The 14,442-nt window shown below is 48.0% G+C and overlaps 1 protein-coding gene across 7 annotated transcripts; it reads right to left on the reverse strand.

The window, feature by feature from the left end:
• Positions 1-1,339: 1,339 nt before the first annotated feature.
• On the reverse strand, positions 1,340-14,413 carry UBXN6 (UBX domain protein 6). Of its 7 annotated transcripts, none has more exons than XM_075611374.1 (13): positions 14,350-14,408; positions 11,926-11,994; positions 9,140-9,269; positions 8,574-8,737; positions 6,036-6,091; positions 5,841-5,963; positions 5,562-5,659; positions 5,219-5,294; positions 4,972-5,056; positions 4,501-4,720; positions 3,368-3,498; positions 3,062-3,210; positions 1,340-2,840 (listed from the first exon to the last, which is right to left on the reverse strand). In XM_075611374.1, the coding sequence occupies exons 3-13, from the start codon at positions 9,220-9,222 to the stop codon at positions 2,712-2,714; spliced, it is 1,314 nt and encodes a 437-aa protein (XP_075467489.1). In that variant the 5' UTR covers positions 9,223-9,269; positions 11,926-11,994; positions 14,350-14,408; the 3' UTR covers positions 1,340-2,711. The 7 variants fall into 7 exon arrangements, with proteins under 7 accessions (XP_075467489.1, XP_075467487.1, XP_075467493.1 ...); XM_075611372.1 differs by lacking the exon at positions 14,350-14,408 and adding an exon at positions 14,174-14,343; XM_075611378.1 differs by lacking the exon at positions 14,350-14,408 and adding an exon at positions 14,174-14,343 and having other exon boundaries at positions 3,062-3,224.
• Between the last annotated feature and the right edge of the window lie 29 nt (positions 14,414-14,442).

Below are 14,442 nucleotides of genomic sequence, written 5' to 3' on the forward strand. Positions count from 1 at the left end.
TGGACCATGTGCTGGGTTCAGGTAATGCCATGATTCAGACACCCACGGGTGATATACTATGCCTGGGTCAGGCTTGCTATTTTGAGGATCTGGAATAGAATCAACATGACCCAATTTCCTCAACCTCATACACAATTAAGTGTTGGCATTTTATGAGTGGTAGGCAGGAGCTCCAAACTGCTCTTGGCTTCAGTGCAGACACTCCCTGCTCCTCTCCCTACCATAGCTTCTAGTTCAATCACATATGGCATCAGCCTGTTCTCTAATACAGGGGGGGGGGGGTGTAAGGAGAGAGCTGAGACAACTCCAATGCTGTTCCAGGTGTGCTGAACCCCCACATAACAGTGACCCGGTGGCTCCTGAGCTAAGCAGCTGCCCAGTCACTGCTATCCTTCCTCTGCTAGCACCGGAAGTTGCGTCAACTTGCAGCTGATTAGGAGAGGCTAGAGCGTGTGCTAGCAGCTCACTTAGAAAGTGAGATGTCAATGAGTGTGAGTCAGAGGTGAGGGTTGGGGTTCCCCAGAATCTCAATTGAATTCTGGGGTTCCCTAACAAAAAAAGGTTAACTTGTACAGTAGACAGCAAGGCGGAGGGCTTTTTCCCCTTTCATGGGCATGCTTATATCAAAGGCAGCCAGAGCACAACGTGGAACAAATGAAAACTCCAATTCAGCTGCAGAGCTTCCGCGCAAGCTTTTTCCTCAAGCAGATTTCCAGGTTTCAGGAGTGCGCATCGCCCTTGTGATGTCACGAGGGACCACGCGCACACTGCCGAACCAGGTATAATCAAGGCCTAAGGCTGCGCTTATAGTGACAGCGCTTCAAAGCAAATGTATTGAAGGGTGCGCTTAAAGTACGCACGACGCGACTGCTTGGTCGCTGGAAGGCAAGTCAATTTTTTCAGTGATGGCGCTGGAAGGCAAGTCAATTTTTCCAGCGACTAGCGTGATGTCGCTGTCACTATAAGCACAGCCTTAGGCCTCGGCCAAGCTTCCCGCTGAGGCTCAGGGAAAGCAGGTGCTTTCCCTGCGTGCCGTCGGGGCGGGCCAGTGACGTCACGGAGCTGGTTCGCCCTCATTGGGCGAACTGCTCACGTGACCGGCCCTGCGCTTGAATTTAAAAATTACCTAAGACCTACGTTTCCGCGCGCTTGCGGAAGCGTAGGCGAGCCCCTACTAAAGCCACTCTCATTGCAGCTGTAGGGGCTCACAGGTAAGTGCAAGCGCGCCTCAGCGCTGACCATGGCCGAGGCCTTGTGCTGCAAGTGAGACCAGTTACTTTCTAAGCATCTCATGATAAACTCGCACGTCCCGGTTTGGAGTTAAAGCCTTCAGTTGTCAAACTGTGCAAACCGTTTACTTCTGTTTTAAGAAATGCTCAGTCTGGTATACATAAATACAAAGCAAATATACATGGCAGTAGTACAGAACGTATCCTGACAGATGCTATTAATACTAATGTCTAAAATACACATTTGGTCTTTGCTGTTTGTTTTTTTTTTGTCTCAAGTCTGACATTTAAACTGTGTACTTAACTATTTGCGGCCAAAGGTGTCTGTCCCCTCTGGTAACAAAGGGGTTAAGATTAAATTAACCATTACATATTTAGCTTGGGGCATATTAAAGATGCATTGGCGTACGCCTTTAAAAAAACTTTTCAAATCATAGTGCAGGTGGGGGCATTTGATTTTGGGCCATATTTAAGATGGATTCCCCTTATTCTCTGTGCACACGTTAGCATACAAGGCCCTTTTATTGTTTAAGTTTTTAGAAGGGAGAGGCAAGCGAGTAGCTAAAGCCCAGAGCTTAATTTGGGCATTAAAGCTGCAGTTCAGTCTTTTTTTTTTTTTTTTTTAAATTTATTTTTTTACTTCAATAGTTGTTTGCAATCTCTAATTACCTAAAGAACTGTATAGCTGCCGGTCAATTCGTTCTCCATGTATTGATAGGTCAAAATTTGGTGACATAATTAGTGAAGGGATCTATTTATATTCTGCTTGTCTGTCAGTGGAAGCTCATGAATATTCATGAGCACTCCTGCACTGACATGTGCTAGAGGGAGGGCAGGGCTGACAAAAGGGTGTGCCAGGGCTTGTGACAGGACATGAAGGGGCAGTGCCTTAGCAAATGGCTGTTAAAATAGAATACAAGAAAATTGGTCTTTCAAAGTTGTTTTTTTTAAAACAGAAAATGCTAAAAGTATTGTTTCTTACTACAGAACTGATTAAAAAAACACACATGCAGGATATTGACTGAACTGCAGCTTTAAGAATTATAGTTAAGATATTAGGGGAAAAAATTACTTTCTGAAGGGGTTAAAAAGAATATTGGTCTGAACCATATTTTTCCAAACTCTGTAGGCTTCATATCCCTAATGTGAGGAAGCAGCAGCAGTTTTCTTACGCTCAAAACAATAACAAGCACGTTACTGCATAGAAAGCATACACAAAACAATAGGGTGATTTCTGAGGAGCACAGATTGTGAAACGCTGGCAAATGTTTAACCGCGTGGCTGCCTTGGAGACATGACACTACAGGGAAAGGGTTAAATAAGAATAAATTCACCTCTGACCTCCCTCTGGTCTAATAAAGGGAGTCAAAGGTGAACTTCAGCTCTGGCTGCTCTGATCCTGTTTCCCTGCTCATGCTGTAGTGTCCCATATGTTTTATTTCAGTAACAGGAAGCCAAGGGAGGGACAGAGCACCCTCATTGCTAGAACAGTGTCTCTGCGCTGGACAGCAGGTCCGGTTTGAGCACGCTGTCTGCTCCCTTCCCTCCCGCAGCCTCTACGTCAGCCATGACCGCGGCATCCCAGCGGAAGGTCAGCAGTGCGGACGGAACCTGAAGAAGGTATAGAGATGAGTGAATTATACCCATTTTTAAAAAGAGTGAGGACCAGGGCTAATAGGGGCATCGTGAGGCCACGCTAGCTCAGTGTGAAGGGGACGTGCTTCAGTGAGAGGAGGGAGTGGGGAAGGGGAGTAAGCTTAAGTTAACACAAAAAGAAGATGTGTCATTTTGATACCCGTCCCCCAAAAGACTTCATGCTGCGTCTCACTTACCAACCCACACTCATAGAAAGCTGGCTGATCATCATCCTCCAGCTTGTGGCCCCCGGGGGCCAGCAGCTCAAACGGGAGCCAGTCATTCTGCAGCTTTTCTCGGACAAAGTCAAACAGGGCAGACACTCGCTCACGGGCGTAGAACATGCCTGAAACAACACACCTGAGTGATGCGGGGAAGAGACTGGACATTAGAGCCAGCAGCACACTGCTCTGTAGGGTTGATGTGGCAGAGGTGCCCTGTCAGGATGTCCCTGTGTGTTCTCCCTGCATGTTTTCCCGCGGGGTGGGGGAGATGCTGCTCACCCTGCAGGATGTATCCGTCAGGCAGTCTGATTCGCAGCACCGTGTAGTTGTATTTCCGTAGTTCTCGCTGCTCCTCCTTCTCCCGCATCGCTTTGGTCCTCAACATGGCATTCCGCTCCAGAGCCTCCGTCCTTAGAGCAGGGACAGGGACAGCAGTCAGAGGGGGAGGGGGGGGGACAGGGACAGCAGTCAGAGGGGGAGGGGGGGGGACAGGGACAGCAGTCAGAGGGGGAGGGGGGGGACAGGGACAGCAGTCAGAGGGGGAGGGGGACGACTGCTGAGTACATGAAGAATGAGCAGAGGGGACAAACACCAATATTCAGCATAGTGAGCATGCCCTCTACAATGATGAGTATACTCTGAAAATGAACACGCTGCACTGTATAATGATACAGAGCACCAATACACTGATAATGAAAATACTGCGCTGTATAATGATGCCGAGTATCTCTATACAGATAATGAAAACGCTGCACAGTAGTGATGTACCGAGCACTGGATAATTACCCGGCGCTTTTTCAGCTACCCGAAAATTACCCAGACCCAGCAGCGGGGCCGGTACCGGCACCAGGTAATTTCATAGTAGCTGAAAATACTTCAACACTTACCTGCAGCCTGCGACGGACGGTGAGGAAGACCGGAGAGGAAGACCGCGGCGACATCTGGGAGCAGCAGCAGACGTCCTGGTGGCGGTGGCAGCAACAGAAGTCTGTTTTCAGCCAGCGGGAGCAGCAGGAACACAGAACACGGCCGATGCCTGGGGGAGCCGGGGAACCACGAGACCGTAGCAGGAGCGTTCCTATTGGACAGCCGGCTCCTCCCCGGCTGTCACCGCCACCAGGACGTCTGCTGCTGCTCCCACAATGTCGCTGCAATCCTCATCACCCTCCGCAGCGGTCTTCCTCACCTTGCAGGCAAGTGCCGTCCAGGTAACCGGGTACCCGGCTGGGTAAAATGATTCATTTTGACCGCGTACCCGTTACCCGGTTTTCTGAAAACGTAGGACCCGATACAACACCACTGCACAGTATAGTGTTACTGAGCTGTCTGTACACACTTCTCACCTCTCTCATGCCTTCAGGTTCTCTTTGGGTTAAGAGGGGACGGGTCACATAGCGCCCTCGATTTCTCACCTCTGCCGCTGCTCCCGTTTGAGCTCTTCAGCTGTCAGGCTGTAGAAGTTATCAGGGAGGTCAAAGTGCGCAGCCTGCAGGGAGGGAGTAAAGATCCGCGGCTGGCGCTCCAAGGTGGCCCTCAGCGGCTCTGCGCTCCGCAGTGCATCCCGGTGACCCAACAGAGCATCCAGATTCTCCTGCGTTGCATTGCTCAGCACATAGAATTCTTCCGTCACCTCTGGGACATTGAGAACGTCACTGCAACAGGTGCCCAGTACAGTCTCCAGCCACCTGATTGGCTCCCACTGTTGTCAGGCATACGCTTACATATCACATGTGAAAGCAGCTCTTTAGAATGTCCCATTCTTTCACACCATGAACAGAGACCCATGTTAATAACACAGCCCAGTGACACTGCCCCTCCTCTTGTCCAGTCACAATTTCCCTCATCTTGTCTTGGCCCAGTGATACTCCCCAGGGACTCCTCACCTTGTCCTGGTACAGGAAGCATCATCTTCTCAAATCCAACAGCCTCAAAGAATTCAGGGGCTCCCTCCAGACAACCGATCCGCTCCTGGGGACCAGTACAGACGGACAGAGGCACAGAGAGAGGGAGACAGATGGAGAAACCGAGAGACAAAGACAGACTGTTATAGTGAGTAGAAGGTTGGAAGGGATGAGTGGTGTCATGTCTGATACACAGCCCACCCCCTTTCCTGGTTTGGCACAGACTCACCTGGAACACCTTGTTGGACAGTCTAATCTTATGATATTTCTCCTCATCTGGGTGGCTGATGATATTGTCCAGGTACCTGCAGTAGAGGCAGTAACAGCATCATGTCAGAAGAGGCAGTCAGATAAGGGACCCTGCGTTCAGCATCAGCTCTTCCCTCCTCCTAGGGCTCAGGAACAGATATAACATACTAACATGTAAAGAAGTGCTCTGCTAGGCACAATGGCATTCAAAGGGCTAAAATGTCAGGTAAATCAGCAGAGACAGCTCTACCCCAGAACACACCATGAGGGGAGTGCTAAGGTCTCTTCCCCCCCCCACCATCCACCCCAACCCCCGTACTCACTTTGCCACAGTCTCGACTCCAAGCTTCACTTTCTCTCGCTCTTTGTTGAACGTGTGAATCTGCATGATGGCGGCAGTGGTGGGATCCACAGTGGAGAGCTGGAGGTAACAGGGATAGTCACTGCAGTGTCACCACCCTGCCAGGGCATAGAGTCACTGCAGTGTCACCCACTCTCCAACCCCCCCCCCCCCTCTCTGGCATTCAGTCACTGCAGTGTGTCAACTTCCTTAGGGAACAAAGTCATTACAGGGTCCGTGTCACCACCCTGTTCCCTCTCACCCTCTGTATGGCCTCTCTGATGTGCCCATCTCTCTCCTCCTTCCTTAGCGTTTCACCGGTCAGCGGGCAGCTAAAAAGGACATTGCAGATGGTTCTGGGTTCCTTCCCAGCAGCAGCAAGAATCTGCCAAAACAGGACACGCATCACTCTCTGCCCCCAGTGACACCCCGACCTCTGCCCCAAGTACCATCTTACCTCGTGATCGGGGGAGGCCTCCGCCGCCTCCTGCTCTGCCTTCAGCTCCCTCTTCACTGAATGGGAAGAACAATACATTACAGGAGTACTCAAAAAACATCCATGTACACACAGACTTTAATGTACACCCTGAGCACGTGACAAGGTGATATCACCCAGGAGATCACAGCTTGTATATTAGGTCTCAAATGCATTAGAATATGAACCATAGAGAAGAGGAGAAAGTACAAATATTAGTAATATATAAATAAGAGCTTGGGCCATTTATTAGTGTATTTGTAGATATAGATATAGATATATATATATAATTTCACGGCAACGGAGAACCAGTCAACCCACTTAGTCTACCCATTTTATATTTAGGATAGCCTGGTCTATCCCAAGCCTTTTTTAATTCCCTTACTGTATTAGCCTCTAATATCTCTTTTGAGACGGTATTCCACCAACCTTTCCGTCAAGTACATACACACACACACACACACACACACACACACACACACACACACACACACACACACACACACACACACACACACACACACACACACACACACACACACAATACTTCAGAAAAAAAGCCACGGAGGATGCCACACACCCAAGAGCTGTCCCCAACTCCCTAAATCCCTCCTGCAGTACTCCAACAGGCACACCAGCCAGGCCATCAGTCTATAGATGGACAATACCATGGACCGTGCCCTCCTGCCTAAACAATTACCAACATTGAACACTCGACATTCTAACCCTCAGCTTTGTTTCAATAAGCTGATATTTTGTGTACACACCTGCACTCGCTCCTCTGAGCGTCTACAGACGAAGCTTCGCACTCCTGCTGATTTCCTCCACTACAAACGTCTCCTGTCCTGTTAGAACTCAGCACCATTTCCAGCCATGCAAAGTTATGTATCCGCCCTTCACACTCACCATTCTGGCCCTCAACACATTGTTTCTCTCTCCCGCCTCAAAACTATTAACGGTCTCTCACCCTCCATCATCTCTCCTCAAACTTGTGCCGACTACTTCAAAGACCAGGTGGATTCTACCACATGGGAGATCCCACCATCTACATATGTTCTCCCGAATCCCCATATACTGCAGGCACTCTCTCTTCTGGAACAGAGGCGGGAGTATCTCAGTTACTCGTCTCTTTTCTCTCTATATACACGCTCCCTTGGTGGCATTTTTAATTTGGCTCCAAGTATCACCTGTATGTAGATGACACACAACTGAATGTACCCACTGAACCTCACATCTGCAGTACAGTCCAAGGTCTCCGTCTCATGACAACCTCACGCTGGGTGGCAGCTAGATAGACACCTTACATAGACTGAGCTGCTAATCATCCCACAAAAGCATTGGGCCCTTTTCCAATAGTCAGTAACAGTACAATTCATCTAGTTCTCCAAGCCCGTTGTTAAAGGGTCATATCTGACTCGTCTGTTTTGTTCTTCCCTCACCTTAATGCGACTGGGAAAAGTTGAGACCCCTCCATAACATATGCTAAAATAGGATGTTTGCTTTGTTTCTCTACTACTTAAATAGTAGACAGAGAGAGACAGAGAGAGACAGAGAGAGACAGAGAGAGACAGAGAGAGACAGAGAGAGACAGAGAGAGACAGAGAGAGACAGAGAGAGACAGAGAGAGACAGAGAGAGACAGAGAGAGACAGAGAAAGACAGAGAGAGGGAGAGACACAGAGAAAGAGAGAGAGAGGGAGAGACACAGAGAAAGAGAGAGAGAGGGAGAGACACAGAGAAAGAGAGAGAGAGGGAGAGACACAGAGAAAGAGAGAGAGAGGGAGAGACACAGAGAAAGAGAGAGAGAGGGAGAGACACAGAGAAAGAGAGAGAGAGGGAGAGACACAGAGAAAGAGAGAGAGGGAGAGACACAGAGAAAGAGAGAGAGGGAGAGACACAGAGAAAGAGAGAGAGGGAGAGACACAGAGAAAGAGAGAGAGGGAGAGACACAGAGAAAGAGAGAGAGGGAGAGACACAGAGAAAGAGAGAGAGGGAGAGACACAGAGAAAGAGAGAGAGGGAGAGACACAGAGAAAGAGAGAGAGGGAGAGACAGAGAGAGAGAGAGAGGGAGAGACAGAGAGAGAGAGAGAGGGAGAGACAGAGAGAGAGAGAGAGGGAGAGACACAGAGAAAGAGAGAGAGGGAGAGACAGAGAGAGAGAGAGGGAGAGACAGAGAGAGAGAGAGGGAGAGACACAGAGAGAGAGAGAGGGAGAGACACAGAGAGACACAGAGAGAGAGAGAGGGAGAGACACAGAGAGAGAGAGGGAGAGACACAGAGAGAGAGAGGGAGAGACACAGAGAGAGAGAGGGAGAGACACAGAGAGAGAGAGGGAGAGACACAGAGAGAGAGGGAGAGACAGAGAGAGAGAGAGAGGGAGAGACAGAGAGAGGGAGAGACACAGAGAGGGAGAGACACACAGATGTAGCAGGGGTGATTGCCCCCGCTGGCATGTAGAGGGATATCCTTTGATAGTGCACATCATCACTGCCATTGTAACACTCATGCCCCTTCCGCTCACCCTGGGTCCTGATGGTATCCCTGGACATCGGCCCCTTGCCTTTCCCTGGCTGTGAATCCATTCTCGCCATTGCCGCAGACGCTGCCGCTATCTGCGCATCCCCCGTGGGGGGCCGCCGAGGTTTGGGTGGGTCCTTGGGAACACTGTCATTGGGGAGATTTTGCCTGAGAGGAGAAAAGCAGATTAACAAGGAGGGGGGAGATGCCGGGAACCTTCACACGCGCACACACCCCCTTCCCCCTCGTGTGTGTCATTTACATGTGCAGAGTATATCTTCACCCCGTCCTGTCATAGGTCACACAGGACGCTGGGACATCAGGTCCCTGACACTCACTAACTGACGTCACTCTGCATGTGTAATTTCCGGTTAACATACAGATACATACTCTTTGTCCTCGCTCTGTGCCCACACACCCCTATGCCTGCTCCCCCCTCTCTGTGCCCATACACCCGTGTCCCGCTCCCCTCTTCCCACACCCATGTACCGCTCCCCCCTCTGTGCCCACACGTGTCCCACTTCCCTCTCTCCCCTCCCTCTTTGTGCCCGATACTCTCCTGTTCTGTACCTGCTGTCCTCACTCAGTCGCTGTCCATGCCCTGCGCTCTTGAATTTAATATCGTTTTTAATCCCCTGGAAGAATTTCTTCATCTCTGTGCAGTAAGTGGAGCCCCTGGTAGCATTACATAGAGAGACCCCTGTAATATACATAAAATAAATATCAGCTTGTGCATGTAATGCACTGTTTTTGAGTAAACCCCTTGCTTGCTTTATCCATATTAAACACCGCCGAAAGAAGAGATCATCAGGGTATCTCGAAAGCTCACACAAATAAAAGCATTTTGTTAGCCACAGAACGGTATCATGCATATACATACACACATACACACCATTCTACAGTCAGTCCGCAGTCAGGAAATCAGGAGACAGCATCAACCAAAAATAAATGTATTAATGAAAAATATAATACATCACGAAACCCAACGTTTCGGTCCTCCAAAACAGGACCTTCCTCAGGGGGTGCAAAGGGAGAGTAACAAGAAACACCACATACATATACATCCTAAATGTCAGCCAATTAACCAATCAGCACATGTACCTGAAAAGCCAGCCCAACGAAGATGACGTCTCCTATTCATTACCTTACATAATGAACCTCCATCTTGTAAAACATACCTCCATTAAAGTGCCACGTATGTCTCTCAGTCCCAGGTAGCTGGAGCTGTAGCGTCCATAGCGACGCGCCGTGCATACACTAGCTGCCGGCTATGTGCTTCTATCGTGCATGCGCCATGACGGGGTCTCACCATTGCCATGGCAACCCGTCAACAAACACTGACATGCATAGGTAGCGATGTTCAAGGAAAGCTAACTGGCTAACAGGGGAGCTTGTCTACTAAAATAAATGCGGTCTGGTCTGATAAACACCAAAATGGGGAAAGGGGACGGCGGGAAAGGAGAAAGGTGGTGTGTATGTACTATGGGGAAGATGGAAGGGGTATATAGACTTTCTGAGACCCCCCCTTGATGGGGGGGGGGGGTAGGGAGGAAAGGACATTCTGCCCAGAGCCTAAAGCTCTCTCATCATAGTCAAAACATGAATACTGAAAACACTGTGTGGAGCAACACATCACTCACGACTAATAAGCTGTCTATCCTCATATATAGAGGCAGGGCACAGAGGAACAGAAGCATTAAGCAGAGCAAAACTGAGCCAGTAGGAGCAAAGCTGAGCAATAAAATTACAAAAACAATTACACTGTGCTTCTATTTGAGTATAGAAGGAAATACTCCTTTATACTGCAGTATTTTTCTACTTTGTGACTCATACTAGGGACATTGACATTGTACTATGGAGGAATTTGCAGATGTGGCTGGAATCTTCTCCTCAATATCTGACACGCTCACATATAGCGAGACCGAAATATCATCTATCAGGTATAAAGAAAAATTTGATGATGTTTTAGGGCCAGATAAACCATCAGATGTGTTCAATGATTTGGTTAAGTTAAAAAAAGAGGAAAGTGGATTTCTACCTGCATGGTGTTACGCTCTCACACTACCATCGTGAAAGACTTCTGCCGAGAGGGTTCAGGATTAAGAATCAGCCCACTATTGGCAGAAGTGACAACGACTTCTGCAGAAAATGGATTGGGATATGAACAAGTGCTCATTTGACCTCTCTATTCTTGTCATTGAGCAATCAAGCAGGGAATTGGAGAAAATAAAGAAAGAAATTGATACCATCTATTCCAAACATGGAAAAACCCTGACTGCGGACACCAACACCAACTGGACGGACAAGTTGCAGACAACCATAGATGCATACCGCGAGAGGTTGGTAAAATACAAACGGGTAAAACTCAAGCAAGTGATGACGGACTACAAAGACCGGCGGATCTACCAGTGGCTATTGGGCATAGGCGATACCACACAAGGCCCAACCAGGGGAAGACGGCACTATTCACGATCAAGAAAGGCAGCATTGACCGGCACGACGTGTAACACCAGTGATACTGATCTATCTGATGCACAGGAAGACACGTCAGTGGACCCTTTTTTAGGGGCTGGCGCAGGGGTCACTCAAAGCCCTCCTTCCCCGCCACAAACGTTGGCGCAAAACCAGGAGGGGTGGCTACAAACCAAAAGGTACCTACTAAGGGAATCCAAGAAGGGAAGGGGACGAGCGAAGTGACAGCGATGTATAATCTCTCTGGCCACGCACTCACAACTGCAGAAGTCAGCGTCCTCCAGAAGGGACTTTCGTTTGTTCCGACACACAAACAAGAGCCCTTTAAGTGGGAAGTGGATCTTTTTAGGCTGAACAGACAGCTACGTCTGAAGGACTTCTACAGCAGACCCGCAGTGGAGGTGCAGACTAGGACTGCCTGAGAATCTACAACACTGAGCCGATTTAAACCCAAAAGTACCTTTGATCACTTGGTGACGAACCACAACATCTCTACATTTATGGGATTAGTAGAGAGAGATACCAGGCAACAGCTCGTTCGGTATAAAACCAGCTACAATAACCTGACCAAGGATGAAAATGCTGCTTTGAAGGCGGTGCAGACCAACAGGGAGATTGTTATACGATCCGTTGACAAGGGCGGTGGAAAAGTCATCATGGCCTACTGACTATAGGAGGGAAATCAATGATCAACTTTCCGTCAGTAATAACTACAAGCAGCTAACAGCTGATCCAACATCCATGTATAAAAAGGAAATTGACTCCATCATTCAATTGGGGATCAACAACTCATGGATTACAGAGAGTACGGCTAAGTTCCTTACGCAGACACATCCAATCATGCCGGTCATCAATACCCTCCCGAAGATTCACAAATTCCTTACCAAGCCTCCAGGAAGAGCGATTATATCGGCACGCGGGTCACTTTGTCATCCATTATCCTTACTGTGCATCTGCAATTGTTTCCTTACAGTATTATATAGGTGAATATCTATATCAGACCGAGTGCACAATGTATACTTATCAGTCTCTCTCTCATGTAGTCAACATTATTGCAACATGTGGTGCCCTGCAGGGGAACATTCACAATGCAACAGCAGTTGCGGTATTTCACCCTCTGTATTGCACCAAGGATTGCAAAAAAAGTTGGCTAGATCTGTATCTCTGTATATGCACTAAATAAGAGAGTTACATCACTATGTATGTATGCATGTATGCACCTACACACTGAGCAACATCTCCGCTGAATCAGAAATACAGCGTTGGCATAATGACCAAACTGATAGAATACACACACACACACACACACACACACACACACACACACACTTCAGCAAGGAAATGTACCTACAACTAATGGGGACTGCAATTAGCACCGCAGTATGCCAATCTTTTGCAGGAGATTCCTAACCACATGCCTCCGCAAACCATACAAATAAATATTATAGATACAATACATTGATCATTTATAATATGGACAGAGGGTGAAGAAAAATCGAAAACAATTTCACGAGTCTCTCAATCAACTAACTCATTGACAAGGTGCCAACGCAGGCGAGAAACGCGTTAGAGGTTCTACCTCCTTCATTACTACATGCTTAATATGTATATTTTTAGTCACAGTTTGGCACTCTAGACCTCCATTTTTTGCACTGTGCACTGCCATCTCTCCTTTTTGTCATCCATTAAGTTCAAAACAGATTTGGCAAACCTAGTGAACTTTCGCGATACAACAGTTACACTGAAGAATGGCAAACTACACACATCTGTATACAAGAAACTCACAGCCCGATGTAGTTGCCTCAACAACTTCAGCTTTCATCCCACTCATCCAAAACAAGCCACCATATACAGCTAGGCTATCAGATATCACTGCATGTGCTCTGACACTAAAGACAGAAGCAGACACCCCACCACCCTGACAATCATTTAGACAGAAGGGATACATGCCAAAGACTATTGCCAAAACAATCACATGCCCACAAGAACACCTGCTTCAATACAAAAATAATCAATCACATGCATACAACTAGTGGCCACATACAACCCTGCCCTAGAGGGAATGCGAAAAATAATCAAAGATCTGCAACATATGCTGACAGAGGATGACACATTAAAAGGCATCTTCCCTAAACCTTCCATCCCTGCATTCCGGCAACCGCCAAACCTCAGACAGGAGTTAATCCTCAGAAAACTTCATAACAAACTCAAGGACAATGAGAATGGCACAAGACCATGCAACATCACATACTGCAAACATATGCCAAGATCCCACAGCCAGTAACAAACATAAAACATTAAACGTTAAAGGATCATACAGCTGCTCATCCAGGAATGTGGTGTATATGATTCAATGCAGCAAATGTGACCAAGGATGCTACTTTGGTGAAACCAGACAAAAACTTCAAACTAGAATATACCTACACAGACACACAATAACACACCTTGAGGAAGGAAGATGCTGCTCTCCAGCAGGACACCACTTCTCACAGCCACATCAGAACATAAAACGAAAACATTTTAAGTAATTTAACTCAAAATGATAATGCACTTGGACACCATAAAAAGAAGACTTAGTGCTGACATGGGGTTACTTACACACTACCAGAATGTTGTGTAATGTGTCTCTCTGCCTCTGTTAACTTTACAATTCAACCCCTTCTCTTCGCCCCCCCCCCTTCGCACTGCTGATGGATAAATGATCTACACATTCTCACTGTCCATCTGTTTACTATTCCCTCTGCCAGTCCTTCTCTACCTCATCTGCCTTATAGACTGACACCTTGGTTTTTATATCTTTGTTAAACTCATGGAATATTTTGTCCTCTCTCTCTCCTCTCACTCTCTCTCCTCACACACTCTCTCCTCACACACTCTCTCCTCTCACACTCTCTCCTCTCACACTCTCTCCTCTCACACTCTCTCCTCTCACACTCTCTCCTCTCACACTCTCTCCTCTCACACTCTCTCCTCTCACACTCTCTCTCCTCTCTCTCCTCTCTCTCCTCTCACACTCTCTCCTCTCACACTCTCTCCTCTCACACTCTCTCCTCTCACACTCTCTCTCCTCTCACTCTCTCTCCTCTCACTCTCTCCTCTCACTCTCAATCTCTCTCCACACTCCTCACTCACAGTTCCGGCCTGCTCCTGAACTACCAATATCCGGGGTCTGACAGCTATTACCCGGATGTGCCCTGTCTTCACCCGGATGTGACGCTATTTAAAAGTGACAGAGTCCCCTCTATATTTACTCCGTCCCGGGGTAATCCACGCGCTATAATACCCCATCATATACCCCGTGTTATTACCCCGTCACTTAGCACCACCCGCCACAAAGCTCTACAGGACCCGCCCCCTCAAAGGGCCGCAGCCAATCACAGCGAAGCCCCGCCCACTGGAGC

This window comes from Ascaphus truei, chromosome 8 (genome assembly GCF_040206685.1).
Source record: "Ascaphus truei isolate aAscTru1 chromosome 8, aAscTru1.hap1, whole genome shotgun sequence".
Classification (NCBI taxonomy): Eukaryota; Metazoa; Chordata; class Amphibia; order Anura; family Ascaphidae; genus Ascaphus; species Ascaphus truei.

Bases quoted from the DNA above. Each gene is read 5' to 3' on its own strand.
- UBXN6 (XM_075611376.1), bottom strand. From the start codon at position 9,222: ATGAAGAAATTCTTCCAGGGGATTAAAAACGATATTAAATTCAAGAGC. The intron at 4,721-4,971 runs GTGAGGAGTCCC...TCAATGTCCCAG, and splicing joins GCTTCCTGTACCAGGACAAG to AGGTGACGGAAGAATTCTAT. The intron at 3,499-4,500 runs GTGAGAAATCGA...CCCTGCTCTAAG, and splicing joins AAACGGGAGCAGCGGCAGAG to GACGGAGGCTCTGGAGCGGA.